Genomic DNA, 25,521 nt, shown 5'->3' on the forward strand with positions numbered 1-25,521 from the left:
ATTTGAGTAATGAAGCAACCTTCTCCTTCACCTCCTTCCCCCCCACCCAACACAAAAAACAATATCCCATCTCTTGTTCAAGCACGAAAACAAGTAAATGCAGACAACTAGTTTATCCCACCCTACCCCACCTTCGGCATTGCGTCCTAGCAACAGCACATAACAGTGCATGTACCCTCTGAAGGAAGAAACATAGCAATGGCAATGTAATTTATTTAAAGAAGAAAGCAGACTTTAGGCTCTGCCTAGATTGTAGAAAAGAAGAAAATAAACATCAAGCTTGAAGAAGACTAATGGACATGATTGATGAGAAGCTGGGGATTTCAACAGGATATGGAACATTGGCTGGATATCTTACTCAGGGAAGTATATGTGGGTATTCCTGACATCTGTGGATCAATTTCCAGGAGGCTGCAGGAGCAGGAGTCCTCAAAATGGATGCAAAGAAAGGATGAGAGAAAAGCTGTAAGATTCTTAATTGGAGACATATTCGAACACAGAGGTGATAGGTAAGTCCAGTTACGAAATGAACAGGCCAGGGTTCGCATGGATATTCATCAGGTCCTTCAGAAGATCTAAGACAATGGAGTCAAAAAGGAAAATCCCAGGAATGCACAGTGATGCTTTGGAAGGGCCAATAACATGATGCTGCATCTTAGGTTGGGAAAAATGGCTCATAGAGAAAAAGTTAGTCTTGCGGATTTGGGCACCCGTGATATATGCCCTATGAGGTGAAAAATAGACTACTTAAACTTGAGGATGATGGATTCAGGAACACTTTTTTTGCCATGAGATAGTAGGAAAATGAAAGAAAATTATAAGTAGGAGTGATTCGAATTATCTGCAGGCTTCAGGTGAGGCTGGGTACAGGATAGAGTACAATCATGTGGAAGATAGCAGAGCTGTGAGCCTGCAGATATCAGTGCCCTGTTCTCAAGCCAAGCCGGGGTGAGATGAGTCCAGTTGTTACCTAGGCTAAATGATTTGCAACGGAGATTCAGATGGTCGAATCGCACATTAATGTAAATACTCATAGTTCAGGGAAGATTTCATGCAGCATTCCTGTATATACATAGATTAAATTGAATTTGATGAAAGTAAGTGTGGTGTAATTTGTGTGTTGGGGTATACATATGGCTTCATTACGAGTCCCATGCAAAGTCTGATGGGAATAAGATTTTTCTTCCTTTAGTTCCGGAAAAATGAAAGAAAATATAAAAAATAGATTGTTGCTTCCTTACACTGATAGTTGTCTAAACATGTGCATTCCAAAATGATCTTACCTCATTCCCCATATTTACAGTTACAGGTAACAAATAGAAATCGGATCTCGCAATGGAATATTATTTTTCCTTTACTGGGTTAGCGTCCGCAAGAAACAATGCCATCTCCGCGAGGAGACTTAATGGAAGCTATGGTGGTATGGGAGTTTGAGAGAGCTATGCCTCCCTTATGACCAGCTCCTGCTGTCCTCAATCTTTACAGAACTAATATGTTATGGGCAACTGGGACTCAAGTAATAAACCTCTAGTATGCTATGAAATATTATGATTAATAGGACCTTGGATTATTTCCTCATTTATTTCTTTAAATTGTTTGGTGTTTTGTGAGTGTCACTCCTATGGTCAATCAATCAACCAGGGATTTATAGAGAACACTACTCACCCGTGAGGGTCTCAAGTCGCGGGGGCTGTAGCTACTTCATAGGTGCTTTATTTGGGCCTCTTTCACGAAGCCTTTGTCTGTGAATAAGCATGCCTTGCCCCTGAACGCTCAATACTAAAGCATTTTGGAGGCAGGTGTAGGACACACATATTTACAAAGAGAGATTTATAATTGAGACCTTGGCGACTGAGGGTAAACCAGAGGTAATAACCTGTTGTGGTAATTCATGGTGGTGCCTTGTTACCCAGGGATGTGAACGTTAGCATCAGGGCTGTACAAAATAAGGGACTCATTCTTATTGCCCCATTATTTGTTACAGCAGTGCCACACCTGGTGGGACTGATACCGTTGACTGCAGCATTTACTGAATGTAATTTTACCACATCATTCTGAGTTATGTTCCTTAAAATGGGACGTTACCCTACAACGCATTTTCAGTCATTTTGATGCTTCAAACGTGAAACATTACCCCCCCCCCCCCCCTCCCCCCCCTACACAAATACTGCAAGGTTTTACTTTGAGAAAATTGTTGGGGAAAAACCTGTTATGTGTGGTCATTTTCGTACATCATGGAATCATGACTATAATAAGGCCATAAGGGTTTTTTAATTTCCGGTGGTCAATCAACCAACCTATCAGGTCAGCTGCGGCTCTGGAAATCCTTCCCCGCTCTGGATGACTGCCTGCAAAGTTTAGAGATACTTGGCATGGACACCAGTGCCCTTCAGTGTACCTGCAAGTGAGGCAGATGCACTGAAGGCAACAATGAATGTGGAGCAGGTGCCATGTTTGTTTCTCCTGCTTGACTGTTTCTTGGGTTTATATTCCTTGAATACACCTCGCTAAGCGTGTACTAAGTACATCAGCAGTATAAAAGTAATACTATATCAAACTTAGCTTTCTGCCTCACTGTGACCCAGCAGCCTTTGAAACTCTCACAGGTCCACCTGTGTCCCAGTGACTTTTGATCTGAAGATGACCCTGAAAATCAATAATAGAGTTGAAACGTCATTGAAACCATGGAAGACAGACTGGGTCTGGACACATTGATGAGAACTAATGCTGTATGTCTCCCATTTGCAAACCCAGCTGGAATTACAGTACCTAAGTAGTTTGTTGCTGTACATAAAAACATACATTCCCTTCGTGTGTTCTTCTCAGTGTGATCAATTTGGACATTGGCCATAATTGAAATATGTTTTGCTTATTAAATATTTTCATGTGTCTATTTGTCTCGTGAGTAACACATATTGTCTTGAGTCTAAAGCATTTGCTCATAAATATTGCATATATTTGGTGTGAAAGACACCATAGTTAAGCACTGTTGTGTATATGCTCCATGAAAAAAGTGACATAAGCCTTAGACCTTGAAAATCAAAGGTATCAAACAATAGCATGGATTCTCCTTCCATCTGAAATATATCTCCTTCGGTTCAAAGCACAAAAGCATTCATCGTAGTTGATCTGGTAATGTTTCTTTACAGGAATCTATTGACCATGTGTGTCCAAGAGACATAAGAACGAAGTAGGAAAGGCTGCAAAAATGTAGAAAGCACAATCAGTGTAGAAGAGGAGTATATTTCCCGCAGTCCCTCTCTTACTTCAGTGTAATAAGAGTGCATAGTCCTTAAAATACTCCCGGTTATAGGATCATTGTCTATGCCCATCAGGCCCCCTGGCCAGCAGTCGTTTGACTTTTGCTTTCTCTTTCCAGGGCAGCAGAATGGACGAACAGCGGTGTTCCCTTCCGCCCCCTTTGAAGGTTTGTACTACATATTGTGGGAGTTACAACAAGCATGCTTACTCTGTCTCACCTGCAAGGCTTACAATCCATTTGATGACCATCCTTCTAGTCACTGATCACTTCCCTCTCATAGCCTTGCCTCGTCTATTCGGTCAGCTTCACAACTCCCCCCACTTCACCCCCCCCCAAGATACACCCATTCCTTGTGTCAGCCTGGGGAACCAATATGTTGACCCTTCCCGCTCTGTCATTTCTTGGATGTCCTCCTTGTTTGTTACCCATCTTGAGCTCCACTGATTTACTCTCCTCTGTTGTATTTTCCATGTTATGTTGCACCTTTTGTCATAACATGGCTCCCTGGGTATGTTTGCACCCACCATCAAAACCACTTTTTTTGCTGTCAACGCCCATCATATCTCAATACCTCACCTGGTAACTCTTACATCCTTCTTAATGCTCATATGAGTGTCTTTTTTTGTGGCTGGGAATCCCGCTCCAAGAACATTCTTGTGTTTCTGATCATTTCATCTCTTTGGCCTCCCAAACATGCTAAGGTACTGCAGCCTATAGTGATTTTCTCCTGATAAGTCTGGGCCTTGAAGACCTGGGAGGACTTGGTGAACACTCTAGTTCCTATCACGTCAGAGGAAACTTCTATCACTTTACTCCTACCCAGTCCTGCTGAGAGGCACCAGCTGGTCTGAAAAATCCCTGGCTCGTCAGCCAGGCATGGGTTGCTCTAGTCAGGGATTCCTGCTCTAGGGAGACATTTCTAATCCACACCCCATGTGGCTTTTCTTTTCCATGACCTTCATTCCTGCCAAACCAGTGACATTCAATTGACACTGCACAGTAGATACAATTTCGTAGGGTGTGTTGGCCCTAAAGTATTTTAATAATGCATACATTCATGTAATTACTATGCAAGTAGGTATGAGCATCACTCGAATGTGATAGTGCTGGACAATCAATGGGCTTCTATGTTTAAATGGAAAAGAAGTAAATGTTTAGAATGCAAGTGACTCACTCCATATTCTGAAATGACTGACTGCCTTTCCTTGTTTTCACAGACGGAAGAAGACTATATTCCCTATCCCAGCGTCCACGAGGTAGGATATCTCATACTAATTGTTCTAGGCATGGCGGCTGCTTCCAAGTTTTGTGTCAATGAGGCTAATGGATGGGACCTCCTAAACATGGAAAAACCTGGACATTCTTTGGTTGTTGAAAAATACTACTTCTATTTTCCCTAGATTTAGAAATGTTCTCTTTTATTGTTTTTAATTCAAAATCCCATGAAATATGTTTTTGATTATTTAAGTCTGATACTACTTTACTGTCATATATTGTCATTGTTGGAAGACACTATAAAAACCGATTATGCAAAAAGAGAGGAGGATGGCGAGATAGTGGGTGCGCAAAGGAGGGTGCAGGATGGTGCAAAGAACCCATTAATACTATTGATTCCCAACTGGTTACAGTAGTTTTGCCACATCTGAAGTAAAATACAAGCAAAATGTCACTTTAAAAGAAGCCCAAACCAAGAGCAAAGCCCAAAACGGATTCCTCTACTGAATATCGAGGATATGAACATCATCGTCAAAATATCGAAGGCCAAAATATTGAAAGGTAAGTATGTATAGAGGAAACATAGATTTACTATTCCTAACTCTAAATCCGTGTACCTTAAAGATATATATATATATATATATATATATATATATATATATATATATATATATATATATATATATATATATATATATATATATATCACCAAGGTACATATATGTGGTGTTAGGTATAGAAAATCTAGACTTACCTTCCAATATATTGGATTCGATATTTTTTCCTCAATGTTCTTATACCTTGATATTCCATCTTCGATATTCAGGGCGCACATCTGAAAAACGCGAAAATATGAACAAGTTGCAAACAAAATGTAAAGCAACGTAAGCTAATCAGTTACTTTAAAATGTTACAAATAAAAATTCAAAGATAAAAAATGCATTTGGCTGTAGGTCCCAAAATGACGAAAATGAAGAAAGCTGATGTTCAGCATTCATTTACCACATTGCTAACAAAGACCATGGCCCTTGGCCAGCTACTTAGTGGAAAGAAGCCCTTTTATGACTGCTGGTCGAACCCATTGTTTCTGTGATTTGCAAAGGCAATAGACCTCATCTTTGCGACCTATTGGCTTTGACAGTGTTTTTATCCATGCTGTGATCAGCCAATGAAAGTAATAAATTGGGTGCAGTGAGCCCCCTAATCCACCTGGTGCCACTACATCCGCTACTCTAATGATGGCTACCCCCTTGTTTGGGAAAGGAAATATATTTGTTTTTCTTAAACCAAATTGGCAAATGTGGTGAATAGCTATTTGATACTTATGTGGATCACTGCCCAGATTCTCACAAATGGAAGAGAGCCAAATTCAACAAAACTATGTACCTGTGCATGTTGAGTTCTTGGAATGTACGGATTTATAAGACAGCATGATCTTTAAAGAATATAATTCTGAACACAATACTGAGCTACTTGAGCAGAAGTAAGGATGTTTACTACCTGAATCAGTCAACAACATTAATTGATTAAGAAACCGTACTTTCATGCTTCAGCTCAAGTAGTTTACTAAAATGATCCGAGATGACCATAAACTAGTGCTTAATTTGAGCAGGTGGTTTCCGATGCTCGGCACCTGCACTCAGTTGTCAACACTGGTGCTTGTGACAGTCTACCATTAAGTTGTGCTGTCTGTTTAATTTAAAGATGACCACAACAGCAATAACTTAATAATTCAATATACATTAAAAATGACCATTACCTGCTGTCCAATCCATTCTTATAGCTTTGGGGTTGCATTTAGTCCTAATTGTCACACTTGTAGGAGTGTGATGGTTAGTAGTTGTATTGTTACTATCATTGGCAGCATGACAGGGGCAATGTGTGGTGCCAGCTGCAGTGGCCGCCTGAGGAGAGTCCTGGCACTTATTTTGTTTTATAAATTAGGCACTGCCATAAACTATGCGGTAGGAGCAGACAGTACAAAAGCCTGTGTGTGATTTGAGATTGATCTGAGATGACGAGATGAGTGATAGAGTTGCGACTGCTGGAAAAGTGGCAACTGCTGTCGGCCTAGGGCTGTCATGTTCTCATTCTCAATTATGGGCGAATGGAGAAACTGCGCGCTTTCAGAGACACTGTGGACACACACAGGCATTTATTTGGGGGCAGGGAGGGGAGGGGGTGGGCGACAAAAGTTGCCTAGCACATTTTTGGTGTTCTATTCCATAATGGCAAACAATATCAGGCCCCTAATCTCCTTAAACGGCTTCGGTGTGACCGTGCATTGCGATCATCATGCGTGAGTGCTGTGACGTGCTGGATCTCAGTTGAACCTTTCTTCCACCTCCTGGATTTAGCCTTAACTAATTGCCATCTCTACCATTAGAGAGTCAGGTGTTAAAAGAAAGTAACTAGATTAAATAATTTTGAAGGGCCAGTGACACCTTTGCAAATATGGTAGCGTAGACAATGGATTGTTCCAGTGACCACCTACTGTCCCAGGATCCATAGGAGGGGCTTGACACCCTTCTGCTTTTATTCCTCATTTCTGTGAAAAACGCGCTCACTTAGAAAAAGGCTCCGTTCACATAGTCAGAGCTGGAACACCATGCCGGAACAGGCAACAAGGCGGGCAGTGTTCTGGGGTGGGCAGACAGGACTTAGCACTAGATGTGATCTACTGGGTTTATTTTAGCCACGCAACTATGAGAATTGATGTATGATCCTGACTTTACCAAAATGTGCTAATAATAAACACCGACCAGAGCTCTTAACACGGTGCATTTCATAAAGAGAACAGTCCTTGAGCCTTGTCATTAGAAACTCGCCAAGCACAATTTGGTGTAGGGTGCAAGGTGGGAACTGTGGAAGCAGGAGGTGTGGTGTTTAATTCTGGTACTCTCCGTGTGACCACTGTCTGTATTCTGGGACAGTCACTTTAGACTATATTCCTCTCTCTCCATTTTTTGCAAAGATTGGAAGGTCTTGAAATCAGGATAAATGCTGGTAGTAACTTGGCGCACCACTAGGCCAGCTCCAATGCCCTCACTGGGGCTTCTGCCAGTGGAATCTATGCAGAAGACACAGAGACCTCCTCTAACTGATGGAGATTTGTAAATATATGGAGCTGTTCTCTGCCAGGGCAGTGGAGCACATCCCCCGCTAACGTGGTGGAACGGAGTACAGCCCACCATACACTAAATAAGGGTATTAAAATCCAGGGGTTACCTGGCCCTTAACTAAATCTAGCTAATTGAAAGGCTTTAGTGTGGCCTCATGCTGGTTCGAGGGCGCTGCCCTACATGTTCTCCAGGTCCTTTTCACCGCAGGTATTCACATTCCTTCTTATTAACACCTCTGAAGGTAAACGTGTTCGCTAAAGCAGCCTGTGCAGGAGAAATCCTGTGTACTTCTTATTTCTCCCCATATCTGTTTTTAATCCCTCTATATGCCAGAGAGCTCCAGGCTGCCGAGACAAGGAAACAGGCCGAAGGAGATGAGTCGCAAATACTGCCGCCTGGAAACCACAGAGCTCTCTATTTTTCCTTGTTCCTTCATCAAGTTGTTGCACAGCTTTGGGATCAGGCATCAAAGGTGTGACCACTAGCACGTTCTCTCTTGATCCTGGGAAGACAGAGATGTAAATAAAGTGTAGGGTATGGGAAGTGACCAGGAGTGAGTGTTGCTAGAGTCTTTAAAGCCCCAGGCTCTCCAGTCCATTGAAGATTTTGTAGTTTGGAGAGAGGTTTGTGAATGGTACTCATTGCTCGATAGCCAACCTGTGAAGCTTGAGGCGCGTGGCTGAGACATGATCATATTTGCACAAGTTTGTGATGGGACTAGGAGAGAAGTTTTGAACCCACTGAAGAGACTGCAACGCAAGACTTGGTAGGCCCAAATCAAGGATGTGACTGTACCCAGTCACTGAATGAATAACCGAGGTGACTGAGGAGACATGCTGGGCCTGATTCAACACAGTTAGTAGATCAACCAATGCCGGCCGGAATGGTCCGCTCTGCAGAGCTCTTCTTCACAGTGTCCGTGCCGGGGCGTCCCGCCCAGCAGCTCAAGGCTTGTTTCAGAAACTCCTGGTGGGCCTCTAGGAGCAGATTAACCTGTCGTTTCATAGGGTCTCACATGTTCCTCTATCTGCAGCATCCCGTGCCGAGTAAAAAGCAGAACATTTGGTGTCCCGCATCAGTTAGGATGAGGACACTTGACCCATACCCCACAAATGGGACCTTCCTGTCAAAATCAGGAGACGCTATCTCGCCTTTGACATTACGTGGTTCACATCATATGGTTGACCACTCGTTCCACCCTTGCCCTTCAACAGACTCCTATTTAAAGCTGGAGGGCTCATGGAAAGGGTAATGGGTGCAAGCCAGAGAGAGTGAGCAGACCTGTGCTGTTTTTTGATTTGCCTCTGAGAAAAGGGTGGCATGTACAGCGTCAAGGTTGCCAAAGGAAAGGAGCTGCTGCTACTAAACATGTCCAACCCTATTTGACATCCTTGTGTTTGAAAAGAAGGCAAAAATTAAAGATCCACGGGCATTAAAAATTGTTTAAACGTACACTATAAGCAGAGTCTGATAAATTCCCCAATAATTCACACAGGTGACATAGAGACAACAAGGTTTGTAGGATTGCTTTTTCAGTGAGAGTTTAAACATTTGGCAGACATCTTAAGGAATTTGGGGGCCTGGGCTAAACATATTTTGGGGGCCCCTGTTGGGAACAGTTTTGAATTCATGATCCAATTTCAGCTCTACATGCCGTCTTTGGTCAGGTCACTGACAGGCACACTCGTCCAAATTCTAAATGTGTTTACATCTAATATTCAGGGACACTGATGTGTGTTTTCAATATTGTAACCCAGCAGCAGCTCACTAATATTGCTGCAAATATTCTCTGTGACACCATCCCATTTCTCATATGTGAGTTCCTGTTTTGATCTAAATGAAACCTTTTTGTGTGGATGATGCATGAAACATAAACTTAATATTCCTCTGAAAAATGTCTGTAATGGACTCACATATCTCACAATACAAATAAATTAAAGGAAAACAGTATTTAAAACAGTCTGTTTAGTAATTATTAACAGTCATCAGGGCTAGACTCTCTGCAGAACAGAGTTGGCTCTAACAGGGGCCCCCTGAAAGGCTGGGGCCCTGGGCCTGAGCCCACTTCGCCCATGCCTTAAAAGGCTCTGCTCTAGCCTGAAAGGGCAGGAGATAAGCAGGGCTGGCACATCCTCCATTTGTTTTTGTAAATGTACTGCTTTTTTACTCCCTTTAGCGCTTTCGAGACAGTGCTAAGCATTGTCGCCAGACTTATCAACGCATTTTGCATTTGGAATAAAGGACATGAGCATGATTTGTTCTGATTGGCTGCAGTGGCACGTAATGTCTGGTGCGTCATCAGACCTGAAGTGCATTCCTCTGGATTTCTAAGGGTAGAGAACTGGAAAGAAAGGAAAGAATCAGTTCAATGGCCGTGACTCGCCGGGGGCATCTACTGCAAATATTGTTCTAAGCAGAATCGCTACCAAGATGGAGTTTGGAAAAAAGGGATAGTGGCTCACATCCCTCATTCGTAGACTCGAGAGATTGCGATTCTGGGTTCAATTTACCTGTTGCAAGAGGAAGTACTAGAGCCTGCATCAGCCTGCTCTTGCTAGCCTCTGTGCAGCCCTGGCTGAAGGGAGTGAGTGAATGAATGAATGGTATATTTACATAGCACCCCACTCCTCTATACGTACTTGCTGTGTTCATTTGTCATATGGCAATGGTTCATGTTCATCAAGCAAACGCCAATCGTAGAAATGTATATAAAAAACTCAAGCTGAGGCAGTCTGCATAAAGACAATAATATGAATGAAGAGGAATTAGGCTGAGCCTGCATCTTAAGAGAAAGGGGACAAAAGGCATTTGTGAAAGATTTGTTCAGCTGCAATAATGGAGCCAATAACTGCTCTGTCAACACAAAGCTTACAGACCACGCAAGCACAGATGTTCCCTAACTGTGTAGGTTTTTTTTTTCTGAAACACTTCCTGCATAGCCAACATATCTCCACCAAACTTCAGTCCTTGAACAGTATGGCTCTAAATGCACCTGTCAGCTGGCCCCTGGTTAAATGTAGCTTTGAGACCACCAGGCCCACCTCCTGCAGCAGAGCGGACACCCTTTTAGCATTACCTTACTTAGTCTTTATACCCCAATGATATGGATCTTAACCCAAGATTCCCTCATTGTAGGCCGTAAACATAAGCGCTTGTGAGCAGTGTTAGTGCAGTAATTTTGCTCAATACTGTTGTTGCTCTTTTGTTGCTTTCATCACTAGTCTGAGGCTTCTAAGATGTGTTACTTTCCCCTTCCCTCTCTCCCTCACCTTGAATATCCAATATCATAATTACCATCATCAGCTTATTAAATACTAAATCCAATGAGGGCTTTATTTGCTTAGCACTGTTTAGCAGAACTCAAATAAATCAGAACAGGTAAGGTTGTAACATTTGTTGAAAGGACAAACAAAGGCAATAGTAGCTCAATGGTTTGTGGCATGTGTAGCTGTAGGTCACATGCTGTGCACATTTCTGCCATCTAATGTTAGTCTTCGAGTACTACAAGTTGATTTGCTTCAAAGAAGGAGTTTTGGGGGCGTAGCTGGGGGGGCGAGGGGGGCTGTCCGCCCCAGGCGGCACAATTTTGGGGGCAGCGGCATTTACAAAGTGCGCTTGCTCTTTACACGGGGGCCGCGCGACACTGGCGGCGGCCTTTATAATTTATTTGGGGACACGCAAATTCTATAATAAAATTAATTAAGGCCGCCGCCAGTGCCGCGCGGCCCCGTGTGAAGAGCAAGCGCATCTTGTAAATGCTGCCTGCAGTGCATCATGCACGTGACACGTCTTACCCAGTTTGTGGATCGGATCCCGTCCCAGGGCCATCAATCTAGTAGCGCGTAAAAGCGCTACCAATGACGGCCCTGGGCATAATGTTCGGTCAGCCCTCGCGCGACTCACGTGCTCCACCACCAAGGACGCGCTCGCCTCTCGTCAGCAGCCGCCAGCACGCCTATCACTGGAGGCGGGCCGGACCGGGCGGCAAACTCAGGAGGGAATACAAGGAGCTGGTCATGGGCTGGAGCTATGGAGAGATGAGGGGCACTGGTGAAGGGTGGCAGTGAGGGAATCAGAGGAGGTGGTAATGGGGTGGAGCTACAGGGAGATGGGTGGCTCTGGTGGAGGTTGGCATTGAGGGAATCCGAGGAGTAGGCCATGGGTGAGGGGCTTTGGAGCGATGAGGGGCACTTGTGGAGGGTTGCAGTGAGGGAAGCTAGGAGGTTGTTATGGGGTGGGGAAGCTACAAAGAAATGAGGGGCACTAGTGGTGGGTGGCAGTGAAGGAGTCAGAGGGTGAGGTCATGAGGGGTACGGCCTTTCCAGTTTTTTTTAACTAAAAAGTTTCAAAAATATACGAAAGAGAGTTTGAATGTTCTTCACAATAATTCCATGATATACATATTTGCATTTGTATGATTGTGTGATTTGGAGCCAATAAACAGACATGACTGCCACACAATGACACACTTACTGAAATAAAGAGCAGTTAAAACTCAGACCGCTATGTAAGAAGGGGACTCATTACATAAAGTGTGTTGAATACTGTAATGAGCAGGATTTTAAAATGGCTGCGCTCAACTGTGGAATTGTTCTGACTCTGCGCAAGTGGTGGGGTGGGACATAGGCCGTTCGGCACATAGGTCAAAGCAACGATAGATGGGCCCAGACTTTAACAGGGCGTGCACCTAACACACATCTCAATTGCCTCAGGCCTATTACATAAATTCATTAGCTGAGCAGTGAGCATGTGCATGTAAGCAGGATTGCTGGGCAAGCCACAGGAGAGCCTGTGAGACACATAGCGGTAACAGTCAGGCAGGCTGAAAAATATGTTTTAAAGTATTTTAAAAAATCACACCAGTATAATTAAGCAAGTGGCCCGGGGTGCTGTGCGCAGCCCTCTACAACTGCGAGTTCAGATAGTTAACACTTGCACTAGTTAATAGACGAATGTAAAACTAGCATTCCAATGATACATGTGAGAAATATCTGTGCCCGAAATTTGACAATGAGGTGAGATTCAAAATTCGAGTCGAGACTTTACCGCACACAATCACAAGACTGTAGATGCAAGGGGCGGCAATCTGAGGGATAACCCCGGGTGCCACAAGCTCTAGCTACGCCCCTGTTAGAGGTGACTTCTAGTACTTCACCTGAGACCCCACAATGCACCAGGGCACAGACGCCAGCTTAGGTTTTGTTTCTACCATTGGGTTCAGAGGTGCTTCAATTTCTCCATTACAGTTGCGCACCCAAGAAAGCTTTTGACGCAGGAGAAGTGGAATAACAAGAACTTCCTTCCACTGCATCCGGCAGTACTTTAAGAACTCTGACTGCTTTGCGATCCTGCGATTTTAACAACTAGGTTGAATAGGAATGACTCATTGCGCAAGTCGTGGTCACCATGACTTGCGGGTGGGGGGGCGGGTGAGGGGTGCAGGCCGGGTTTCACGTGGGGTGAGGGATTCGGAAATAAAAAAAAATGTTAACTTACCTCGAGACTGGGTCCTGCATCTTCTCTGCTCCTGCTCTCCTGCCTCCGACAGGAACAGGAAGCAGGCAGCCAGGCTCCCACCCCTAAGCCAATCACAACGCTGTAATGCAGCATTGTGATTGGTCAGAGTGCTGTGACACGGCGCTCAGCCAGGGGCTGGAGGGTGGGCATGTTCTCCATGCAGGCTGTAATGCAGCCTGCATGGAGAGGGGGGACGTGAGCATGAATCGTTTGGGCAGCCTGAGAGGGCCGATCAAATAGTCATTGCTCGGAGAGCAGAGCAGCCCCACCCACCCGCCGCAGAGCAGCAGGACACAAATAGAAAATGACAATAACTCTTAAGTTATTTTATGTTTCTCACTCCTTAAAAGTAGTGGGGCGACGCTCCTCCACAATAGCCGAGGAGCCCCCCCTGCATTGCGGGGAAGTGAATGGTAAATACTCAGTTTTCAAGTTTGCCTCTCTTGTAACAGCATGCTTCTGTGGTCGGGATCAATATTGAGTCTGTAAACTCTTCCTACTTATTGACCACAACACAGCCGTCTGTTCAGCATGTAATGCCTTTCTATCCAAGAAAGCTATTTTGTACCTCAGGACATGAAGTGGCACATTGTGCGAGGATGCAGCGCTACGCCATCGCACGCCAACACAACCTCAACATCATCTCCTACGCAGACGACACCCAACTGATCCTCTCCCTCACCAACGACCCCGCCACCGCCAGAGCCAACCTACACGAAGGGATGAAGGACGTCGCCAAGTGGATGAAGAACAGCCGCCTGAAACTGAACTCAGACAAGACGGAAGTCCTCATCCTGGGAGCATCACCCTCCACCCGGGACGACTCCTGGTGGCCCCCTGCCCTGGGCACCACCCCCAAGCCAACGGACCACGCACGAAACCTGGGCTTCATCCTGGACTCCTCCCTCTCAATGACCAGACAAGTCAACGCAATATCATCATCGTGCTTCAACACCCTGCGCATGCTCCATAAGATCTTCCGATGGATCCCCACCGAAACCAGGAAGACAGTCACCCAGGCACTCGTCACCAGCCGACTGGACTACGGGAACACCCTCTACGCGGGAACCACGGCCAAACTACAGAAAAGACTCCAGCGCATACAGAACGCCTCCGCACGACTCATCCTGGACATCCCTTGCCATAGTCACATCTCGACCCACCTGAGAGACCTGCACTGGATCCCAGTCAATAAGAGGATCACGTTCAGACTCCTCACCCACGCACACAAGGCTCTCCACGACATGGGCCCGAAGTACCTCAACAGCCGCCTCACTTTCTACACACCCACTCGCCAGCTACGATCGGCCAGCCTTGCCCTCGCCGCCGTACCACGCATTCGCAGAGCCACCGCAAGAGGAAGATCCTTCTCCTACCTGGCGTCCAAGACATGGAACTCCCTCCCCATCCACCTACGGCTGACCCGGGACCACCTCTCCTTCAGGAAACATCTCAAGACCTGGCTTTTCGAGCAGTAGCGTAACTGTATTTACCACGCCCGGTATTACCGTCCTAACAAATGAGCCATACAGAATGAGGCTCGCTATGTTGAGCCCTAAATGAGAGGGTTGTATGACAGAATGTTGAGGACAAAAATAGTAAGGGATCATATAATAAGCAAAGACCTAAATATCGAGGACTAAATGTTGAGACAGTAAGTGCATATAGGTAAGTATAGATTTACTATTCTTAACTCCATATCTACACCCAGGGCCGGCGTTAGTGCTGGTAGCCCCAAGTGTGACAATGTTTGTGGGCACCCCCATCTTTATTGCCCATTATTTCTCCACAGCCCCTATCGCATGCATGTCATTTGTTTTATAGCGCTACTGATACCAGTATAGGGTGTCAGAGCACTTTACATCACACACACATTATATAGAGCCAATGAATCATATGTCTGTGAATTAGTCTATAGGAAATGCCACATAAGACAATGAATAATGTAAATGTTTTGTACAGCGCACAGCTACCCGGACCGGGTCTCCCGGCGCTTGTACTCATACCGCTAAGGAACCCTTCCTGGCTTTTCCCTGTGAAATGTCCACTCCTGGGCACCCCCAAGGTGAAGCCAGGCATCCAAGCGCTGTTGGGGCCGTTGTGGAGATTAAGCAAGCTATTGCCCAGAGTTGGAGAGTGGGACCCATGATTAGAGTAGGCACCGAGGCGAGAAATCAGGTCCGAGGAATTTAGAGCTCAAGACCCCACCAAGACCGGCCGAGGCGGGAAATGAACCCTGGTCCCGGGCCAGACCTCTGCATCAGGGTCTGCCGCTCTAACCATTGAGCCACACTTCTCCACAAAGTTTAGGAGTCACAGATACTAGTAAGCAGTGTATTTTATGAGCTTTTTATCCGGAGAAGCACAAAGTCAAGATTTAAAACATACCACACTGATTGACTTTAACAATTTTAGCAACATTAGGATAATGAAATACTGGGAGGGGGACAGCTTTCTAACTTATACCATGCAGCTTGCATGCAGCTCCTTGATGACCGTTCAGAGCTCAATGTGCTATAGTAGAGCTGGTATTTATGAACTGGTCAATGGTCTCTGTGACAAAAGTTGTAACCTACTGAGCTCGCCACATAAAACACAGTACGGGGATTTGCGTTGTACACGTTCTTTGCAGCAGGCATATATACCCTCTGTGCTACTGTATCATGAGTAGAAACTGCCACCAGGCAAAACTCGTTCTCTCTCCAGCAGGAACATTAGTCACCAGTTATCTTGACATTTTTATTTTTGCCTCGAAAACTGCAGCACGCATAAGAAATTCTGCAGCAGGTGCTTTTCAAATCTGTGTTATTTCTAAACACAGCTATCCACCCCCTCCCCCCCTTCCCGATATTGGTACCAGGTGGGGCTGCACCGGTTGCACTTCCCTAGATCCGGCCCTGTCTGTGCCTCTTGAAGATATATATATCTTCACCGGACATAGATATGGAGTTAAGTATAGTAAACCTATGCTTACCGATATAAACTTACTTTGATTATACTTTGAGCTCTATATATTTTGCCAGAATATTTTGGCTTTACGATAACCTGTAGTGGATATTCTGGTGAAATACCAACAAGAGATTTCAACCTATGGCTATACAAGCTTACAAACTAGTCGACTCGTTGAGTCCTGGTCATTTATGACACTCCGTAAGGCCACTTCCAGTAATGCAGAGATGCGCATAATGTCAGAGCTCTGTCAGGGCCCAGGGAATGACTGGTACAAAAGATAGACCTGGCCATAAAATCGGTCTATAAACTCTAAAGCCCGGCCCACACACTGATATCTCAGATCAGCCCATTGGGCATTGCCCAATTGCCCTATAGGACAGTACAAAAGGGCCTGTGTTCTCCCCGTCATTGTAATACAGTGCCTAATTCAGGGATGCAGGTGTCACCTAAGCCATGGCCAGATGAGGCTTACCCTGGATTGGCCTCTGGCTGCCTGTTAACTGCCTCTTCAGCAGTAGTAGTTCTTCCACCAATGGCCAGTTGGTCCAGGCCCAGTTTGTAAATGGAGCTGGTATCGCAGGTGCCCAAAGAGCATACAGATCAGTAACTGCAAGCCACCGACGTATAAATGTTTATTTTCATATCCTGGAAAGTATTTTATAAAAAGACACCTGCAATAGTGTTCCAAGCAATCTTTAACATGAGCCAAACCCTTTCCGCCTCAGAGACTACCTAGGACTATCCAGCCCTTCTCATCTTGGATCGGCCACACTTAGTCCTCAAACTTCTGACAGCTCACAGCTTCTGACTCACCTACTACCTACTGTTTGTTCTCCATAGATTTCAAATGGCGGCAGTGCAACCATTTTAGTGTTCCATAGCGGCATACTAAAGAGAGTCCAATAAATAAATAATGCAAGGTGCCCCTTCCCATACTCACAGGGGATCCACTTAGGATGGCCTGAGTTCTACTAAGTCCACTGATGTTCTTATGTTGGCGTCTTCGAGGAGGTCGTCTGATGCTTACTTTGCACATTCAAATAAGTGCAATGGATCCTGCCACCATGCTTCCAATGCTGGGGCTTGCCAAATACCAAGGCTGTCCAGTCTTGATTGACCCTCATGCCTCTTTCTCACACCAACGTGCACTTTCTGTCTCTTTATCTCACTCTGATGACTTCTCTTTCAACTCTACTTTCTCCCTTTGTCACTGTTTTGCTATCATTCTCTTCTTCCTTCTAGCTCCCTTTTCTGCCTTTATCTCTTTTGCTCCAGGTCAAGGTTTGATGATGAAAAATAAATGTGTCTTCCCAAAAATTAGTGCCAGCGCACACCACTGGCACAAATTAAGCACTGGCAGATATAAAAAAAACGTCAAGCTTTGCCAAATTGATGCTGTTACGGCTCACCTTGGGTCACCCACGATGTCTAAACCATATCATGCTCTCTGTACAACAGAGACTATGCTTTCTCTAAATGTTTTCCGTCATTGGCCATTTTGTTTCCAAGCGGAACAGATTTACAAGCAGCTGACAGTAGTCAATGCCAGGGGAGAAGTGGGCCTATTCGTAAACCCTTGATCTAATTTGAGTTTGCCCTCCTTCCACTGCCACCATTTGTCAGCAAATGGCGCTGAAGCACAGTGAGGGAAGTTGGAAAGGTCTACGCCTTGCACCCTGCCAAAGAGGTCCCTCTCTGGGCTACTCTAGTCCCAACATTGATGATGTAGGATCTATCGATCTGCTGAGTGCTCCATCATCTAGCACATACTTCGTTCACCCAGGTGGATGTTAGATTCCCCATGTTAGACTAATATTCTGATTTGTTACCTTTGCCTCAAATTGTAAAGCGCTCTGATATCCTTCGGGATCAAGTTCGCGCTATATAAAACTTTATAAATAAATAAATAAATAAATATGTTAGGCACTGGTAAAAGGCGCAGGTGGATGCAGCCATCATTCTACAGCCTGTCCAGCCTTGGGCCCATATACAATGGCTGAGTTGCTTGATTGCAGGCGCCATACGGGGGACATGGGCTATATTAGGACCGTCTCTGCTTCTCGCTCCTGGTCACAGTAGAAGGACATTTTTGGTTCCCTGGCTGTCCGTGGATGGAGTAAGTATGTTGGCTTCCACTACTCGTTGTTGGATGAGGAGAGATGGGTAGCCATCACTGTTGTGTGATGTATAGTGGAGAGAAAGGTGGCTCCCATTACTCTCGCCTCTACAGGTGAAGATTAAGGATACGGTCACTCCCAAAGTTCTTCCCTGGATAGGGATAATATGTAGGGTTACACTACTCTCACCTATATAGGGAAAGATTAAGAAAATAGTGACTCTCACTGTTCTTCCTAACGTAGAGATAGTAGTGTGCTTCTCACTACTCATCGCTGGATTGAGAGATTAGGGTGGCCACCACTGTTCTCTAATAGATCTGAGAGTGTAGGGTGGCGCCATGGCTCTCTGGGAGAAAGGAGAATACGGTGGCTTCCACTACTTCTGCCTTTAAGGGTGAAGAATTAGGATAAGATGGCTCCTCCCACTGTCCTTCCATGTTTGGGGATAGTAAGGAGGCAACCACTACTGTCACCTGCAAAGGGGAAGATTAAAGAAATGGTGATTATCACTTTTCTTCTCTGGGTGGTCATATGATGGCATACAGTAATTTCCCTTGGATGGCATAGAAGGCTGCCAGTACTCTCTCCCTTAGGCAAGAGAGAGTGGATCCACACACTCCTTCCTATCTTAGTCCCAGTGCAACGCCTTAAAGTTAAACGCTCATTAAGGAAGCACACGTGCAGGCTACAGGGGCATCACGTGCAGCCATGAGCGACTTACACCTCGCTGAGTTTATAGACACTCATTCTCAAGCTCCCAGTGGACACTGAAGTCAGAGAGCACTATGTGAAAAGTGTATTTAGTCACGAAATATGTAATTTCCCTTTAATGTTACATACAACTGTGATGCCATTGGGTGGCAATAGCTCTCAGCAAAAAAACAAATAGAATTATAAATGAATGTTCTCGGTAATGGGAAGCGTTATTAACCACAGAGCGCCGGCCACCTGTCACGTCAGTGTAAACTCCTTCCCGTGTGCATCAGCCTGGGGCACGTGCCTGCCTGCACCGTGCGGGTTAAGTGGCATAAGTATTTATAAACACACCGCCTATTCAAGGCTTAAAAGGAGGGCTCATTAGGATAAAATACCTGGAAACTATGGATTTGTAGTATGCCTGGTGTAATTCGATCATGATAAGCCAGGGCTAATTCGTGTTCTGTTATCCCCGGGTGTGCGTTGCTGCCTTGCCAACCGGGCACGGAGTGCAGGAATGACTGGCATTCGCCTATACGCCGAGGGCTGATTTTACCAAGTGCCCCTCCCTTTCCTGAGAGAACTTGCGCAGCAGTGCGGGGTTTGTCTCCATCCTTCAATTTCACAAGATACAGCCACTGTCTGCACCCCATTGTACAGACGCCCAAGCTCTCAGAGGAAGCAAGCACCGCACTCCTCGCCCATAAGACTTAGAACCCGCCTCATTTACTGAAGTTTTATGTGGGCGCTCATGCGGCACTGCTCAGTTTCCAACCCTTTTAAAAGCCGTATCCATTGATACAATAAGGGCCCTTCAGCTAGATTCATCAAAGAAAAATGGTCTCGCAAAGGGCCAGATTCTGCGAATCTGGCCCTTTGCAAGCGCAATTTTTGCATTTGGGATTCATCATCCCAAATGCAAAAATCGGTAATTGCGAAATCGCATATTTGCGAGGAATTGCATTTAAGGAATCTCTATTTGAGATTCCTTAAATGCAATTCATTAACCATTTTTAAATTGCGATTTCGCTATTTTTGACCGCTATTTACCGCAAGGTCAAACTCGTGGTAAATAGCGAAATCTTATAAAAATGCATTTAAATGCATTTTTCTAAGTTGCATGTTACACACACACATGTCCTTTGGACATGTGTGTGGGCAACACCAATGTAGATTACATTTCAGGGGTGCTACAGGGTGTCCTTTGGACACCCCTGGCACCCTTGAAATCGCATCCTTATTTGCAAAGGCCCATAGGAATGAATGGGGAGTTATTCCTTATTTGCGATTAGCAATTTGCTAATCGCAAATAAGGAATGTGTAGGAATCGCAATTTATTTAGCGATTCCTACATGAATCCCGTTTTGCAGGTTCTTAATAGCGATTCCTTAATAATCGCTATTAAGGACTCGCAAAACGGGACTATGATGAATCTAGCTGTAAGTTCCGGATGTATCATTGCACTGGTTCTAAAAACGAGTTCCAATTTCCAACCAGTATTTTAGCGAACATGGTGGAAATTTGCAATCCAACCTTCTGTACTAATAGGTCAGTTTGCAAAATTCCAAATCGGATTGAGTCACAATTTGACCTACCTCATAAATATTCAGTAGTTAGGTGACAAATTGCAACTCCGTCCGATTGACTGCAATCACAGAGATGGCGGCCTACAATTGCCAGCAGATCCCCATGTCAGTGTTCATTTTTTTATTTTATCAAAAACGTTTCCCTGGGCGTTGGCAATAGTTTCCTGGACCACTGACTACTCTCTCAGAGAACATTTTTCCAAAATAGGAAGGGGTCTAAAGAGGTCCCTTTCCATTTTGAGAATGTTATCACCAGAACTTGAAAGTCGGTTACTTGTCAATGGTGTGCACCAAGAATTTCAGTGGACAGTCATTGATACTTACAGTACCAAATTAAAATTTGAAAGGGACACCTGCAACATGTGCCTTCCAAATTGCAAATCAGTATCCATTCCCAATCCAATTGTAGGAGTTGGTAAAAGTTTCCTGTCCCAGAAATGGGGCTTGGGCATAGCAAAAACCCATTTTATGGTCTCAAACCATCCTATTTTGTAAATCAGAGCGTTTGTGACGACAGAGGTCTAGCCGTTAGTGTCTCCTGCTCTCTTCTAAAGTAGATCCCAACTCTGAGAGGAGACAACCATTCCAACTCACATTGCCAACGTAATACCACATACATTATTTTGCACTTTTTAGTTCATGACTGTAAGTAATGGGGTTAATATTTGATGGGGGTAGGTGCCCATCCCAAGTAATAATTACAATTCTTGTCCGCATGAATCACTAGAGTAGCTAAAAAAAACTAACTTGAACCCCCTGGTAGTTATGGCACAGAGCAAACAGGCTTAACTTAGAGACAATATAATAAATATTTATGCATATTCTAAAACAGTGATAAGGTCGAAATGCAAAAGAATAAATATCTGAAACCAAATTAGAAAAATAGAGTAAAATGACATAACATTACAAAAATCTAATAAGAGAAACCACAGATATGAATTTTACATTTTTAGGTTGAAATAGCACCAAGATTCACAACGCGCCAGTGACAGTCAATTGTCGCGTTAGACCAAGACCTAAGGCGCAATTTGATGATGATAGCAATGGAGCATTGTCGGTAAGGTAGTGTATACGAAAGCGTTTTGTTATAAATACAAAACAAGCCTTGGCAAATCGATTAGGTCTCCCCATCTAAAATGCTGAGAAGTTGGTGCTGCAGATGCTTTTTTTTACAGTTGCATGCATCTGGTGCATACACAAGCATGCAATGGCAATTTCGTAATGGGGTTCAGCCTGTAATTAGCATTAAAAAGAAGTGTGAATGAGGTGTGAAATTGCTGACATGAAAAGGCACGGATGACCCATCCGAACCTGACAGAAGACACAAGGGTGCCTGGCAGAATCCTTTTCAATATTAAAGTGTCAAATCCTGCTTGAATGTCACATCCTACTTGACAGGTTTGTTGGGGGTTTTCACTTGTATGTACATACTTCATACTGCAATCAAGGGGGCATGGCTAAGCCTGCAATAGAGTCAGACGTGTAGTCCAGAGCTCCCATCTTGGCCGAAGTACTTCGGGCCAGAATCTTGACTTAAGGCTGAACTGAAACCTCCTCATCAGTGCAATCCCCGCTACAGTGCCTCCTGTCCCTGGGAAGCCCCATAGAAGACCCGATTTCTGCTGTCTTGGCGGACTGGTTGGCCTGCGGTGGATCGAGCAATAGCAGCTCAAGATGGAGGCTGCTCTGTGTTTCTAGAGTGGCCGCATGCTGGCTCGGTGCAACGAGTAGTGCTGGTTCTGGCCCTGCTTGCTGCCCTGGGTCTCAGAACCTGCATTCTTTGGGAGCAATGGGAACACGGGCCTCCTGGTGTTGCTCCGGCCCCTGCAGCAGCCTATGAGGGAGCGGCGTGCCAGAGGTGGTGGAGTGGAGGGTGCCGCAGTGGACTGGAGTTGTTGCGCTGTGTTGTGCTCCTCGGCATACCGCTACAACAGCCCTGGGAGCATATTGGTATTTCCCCCACCTCCTACCATTGAAGTTATATGTGGCCTGTGGCAGGTGGTTTGACCTGGGGAAAGATGATGCGCGCTGAATAAAGTAAGATGTTGGGTGGCCGCTAGAAGTTTTGCTGTGGCCACCATGCTTGAAGCTCCTCACGTGCCTGCAAGCTGTTCCTTCCTGCTCTACATGGGCCCTGGCATCGGGCTCAGCCACACCACGGGCAGGCGGTGAGTGTAGGTTAGGCCACTGCTGTGACTCTGGGATTTGCCTGCGGCCTACCATACACACAGCCATTGTACATGGGAGCCTATGGACGGAGTGCTACACCCAGTACGCTGAGACTATATCTGCAAATGAGAGCCCGCCCTCCTCCCCCTGCCCCCCTGGTTTTGGCCCCATGAACAGAGTCCACCAAGGACTTAGATGGGAACTGTTGATTGTGGGGGCCATGCTGAGTTGTGTCCCATGCACAGCACTGTTGGTTACTGGTGCTCTTGGGGGGAGTTGGACACTTGCTGACTCCGTGCCAGCGGACTGGAGGCTACTGTCGCATAATATTTCTCTCCCCGCTTGCTCTGCTTTGAGGCGATTGAGTGATTGGTGGCAAACCCTGTGGTACCACTGTGCTCTATCTGCGTTGACCATGATGGTGATCATGTTCAAACCATGTGCCACCTCCTGGGGACCCTCAAGAAAGGGAGGAGGATTTGGGGACCATGGCAGCACACACTGCTGTGATTCTAAAGGCGATAAATACCCCAAAATAACTTTGGAAGCACAGATTGCTGCATTTGCAGGGGAAGTGGGGCGCCTCAAAGAGGACCAACGGAAGCTTGCTGACTGAGTCAAGGAGAAACACAAAAAGATGAGGTACGGAATGATGAACATTGTCAAACATAAGTGTGGCTCAATGGTTAGAGTGGCAGACCCTGATGCAGAGGTCTAGCCTGGGATCAGGGTTCAATTCCCCGCCTCGGCGAGGTCTTGGGCTCAAAAATTCCATGGACCTGATAATTCTCGCCTCGGTGCCTATTCCAATCATAGAGTCACACTCTGCAACTCTGGGCAATAGCTTGCTTAATCCCCACAATGACCCCCACAACGCTAAGGATGCCTGGCCTTCACCCAGGGGGTGCCCAGGAGTGGACACCTCACAGGGAAAGCCAGGACGGGTTCCACAGCGGTATTCGTACAAGCGCCTTGAGACCCTTGCGGGTGAGTAGTGCGCTATACAAGTATCAATTTACAATTTTACAATTTTTACCCACACTCACAGATCTGGGTTAAACCCATCATTTTGTTTGCTAACTATGCCACCCCAGTTTGGGCCCAGCCATATGCAAATCAGTCTTGACCCTGCTCCCCATGGGAACAGTCCAGACTGAACTGTCAGGCCAGGTCCTCCCTAGGACCGTTTGTGGAGTGCCACCCCATATCAGCCAGGTTAGCTTGAATCTAGGGGCATAATAAGCACGAGACCCACACCTGGGCATACCCTTCCCACCTAGTGTGACCGTGTCAAGGAGACTGAACACACCTTAGAGACAATGGTGCCGCAAGTGAAAGACCTTAATCAGAGGGTCTCAGTCTTGGAAAAAGAATTGAGGCCTTTGGCTCCTAAACTTGAAGGTGCGGAAAGCAGATCTCGTTGTCATAATTTGGGCCTGGTAGGGATTCCAGAAAAAATGGAGAGGCCATCATTGGAACTCTCTGTAGAGAACTGGATGGCTGAAACAGTTTGGGGGGGAGCCACCTCGAAATTCTTTTTCATGTGGCGTATTCACAGAATCCCAGAGAGCCCACCTCCGCCTAGGGTGAGCCCTCGTTCAATTATAGCACAGTTGATGAACTTTATGGACAGGGATCTGATTCTCCAGGCAGTGAGGAAGTATGGGTCCTAGATGATTGACGGGCAAGAGATCAACCTGTACCCGGACTATACCACTGTAGTCCAAAAACAGAGAAGGGCATGTGTCCCGAAGAGAAAGGTCATGCGCAGTGCTTAATTTGTAAAATATGAAGTGCAGGTGCTCACAGTCTTTAATGAGGCAACACCCACTTCCACAGCTCTGCCCACTTCCTCCAGTGGCCCGACCCACTTCCCTTTATTGGCTCCACCCACATCCACAAGCCTCAACATATCGGAGTCACCTCCTCCCTTATGAGTTTCTCAAGAAGATGAAGGGCTGGCTCTTCACAAAAACAACTCTGGCACCTCATACCTACACACCTGCCCAAATTCCTGAATACCCTCCTGGGTGATTAGTGCACTATACAAATCAATATAACGTATTATAACATATTGGAAGCCTATGACAAAAACTGAAAAGTGAACTCAAATTAGCGAAAGGTCATTTGAGGACTTGAGGCAGCTTTGCAAACAAAAGAACATGTGCTTGCACTGCTCTGTTTAAAAGAAAGAAAAGAATGAAGGAAGGAATACATTAAAGAAGGCAGTAACAAATGCAGGCAGGAAGAGGAGCACTGGAGTAGGGAAATAAATAAGTGAAGGAGGAAATAAGAAAAGAATGTGAAAGGAAGACATGAAGGGATAGAGGGAGAAACACAACATGTATGTTTGTAAAGCACATATTCACTAGAGGGGGCCTTGACACCAAAGTACAAATGTTGTTATCCAGCTCAATTGCACTAATTTTATCTATAGATGAAAGACTGAGTGGCTACACCAAGATTTCAATTTATGACCCTGAGATAGAACACAGATTCCTGGAGTAGATATAAACATATGTGCAGGAAGGAAAACATGTAAAGGAAGAGGGAGGGAGGAGGAGAGGTCTAAAGGCAAAGATAGATGCAGTAGATAATGTGAAGAGAAATGTGGAAAGCAGAGACTGGGATTGCAAGATTGGAGTGGAACGTGATGAGAAGGAAAAGTGAAAAGAGGAGATAGGCAAGGGAAGAAAAGTGGACATTGGGGAGCGTTTGAGAGTAGAGTGGAAGGGAAAGATGGAAAGGTGAACAATGAAAAGTATTTAATGAGTGGAGGTGGCGATTAAGAGAAAACGCAGATGTAGAGTAGATAGTGAAGTAAGAATGGAGAGAAGTGAAGGAGTGAGGTGTGAAGGGGAGGAAGAAAAGCAGATACAGAGATA

General features: G+C 45.3%; 1 protein-coding gene across 2 annotated transcripts in view; it reads left to right on the top strand.

The window, feature by feature from the left end:
* The window catches only part of RAP1GAP (RAP1 GTPase activating protein), an 870,529-nt gene that overhangs the window by 727,340 nt on the left and 117,668 nt on the right, over window positions 1-25,521 (top strand). For both annotated transcript variants that reach the window (XM_086921674.1, XM_086921673.1), the window contains 2 exons: window positions 3,380-3,427; window positions 4,480-4,518. In XM_086921674.1, coding sequence (XP_086777800.1) covers window positions 3,380-3,427; window positions 4,480-4,518 — 87 coding nt within the window. The remainder of the gene's footprint in view (window positions 1-3,379; window positions 3,428-4,479; window positions 4,519-25,521) is intronic.

Source organism: Lissotriton vulgaris, chromosome 5 (assembly GCF_964263255.1).
Source record: "Lissotriton vulgaris chromosome 5, aLisVul1.2, whole genome shotgun sequence".
Lineage (NCBI taxonomy): Eukaryota > Metazoa > Chordata > Amphibia > Caudata > Salamandridae > Lissotriton > Lissotriton vulgaris.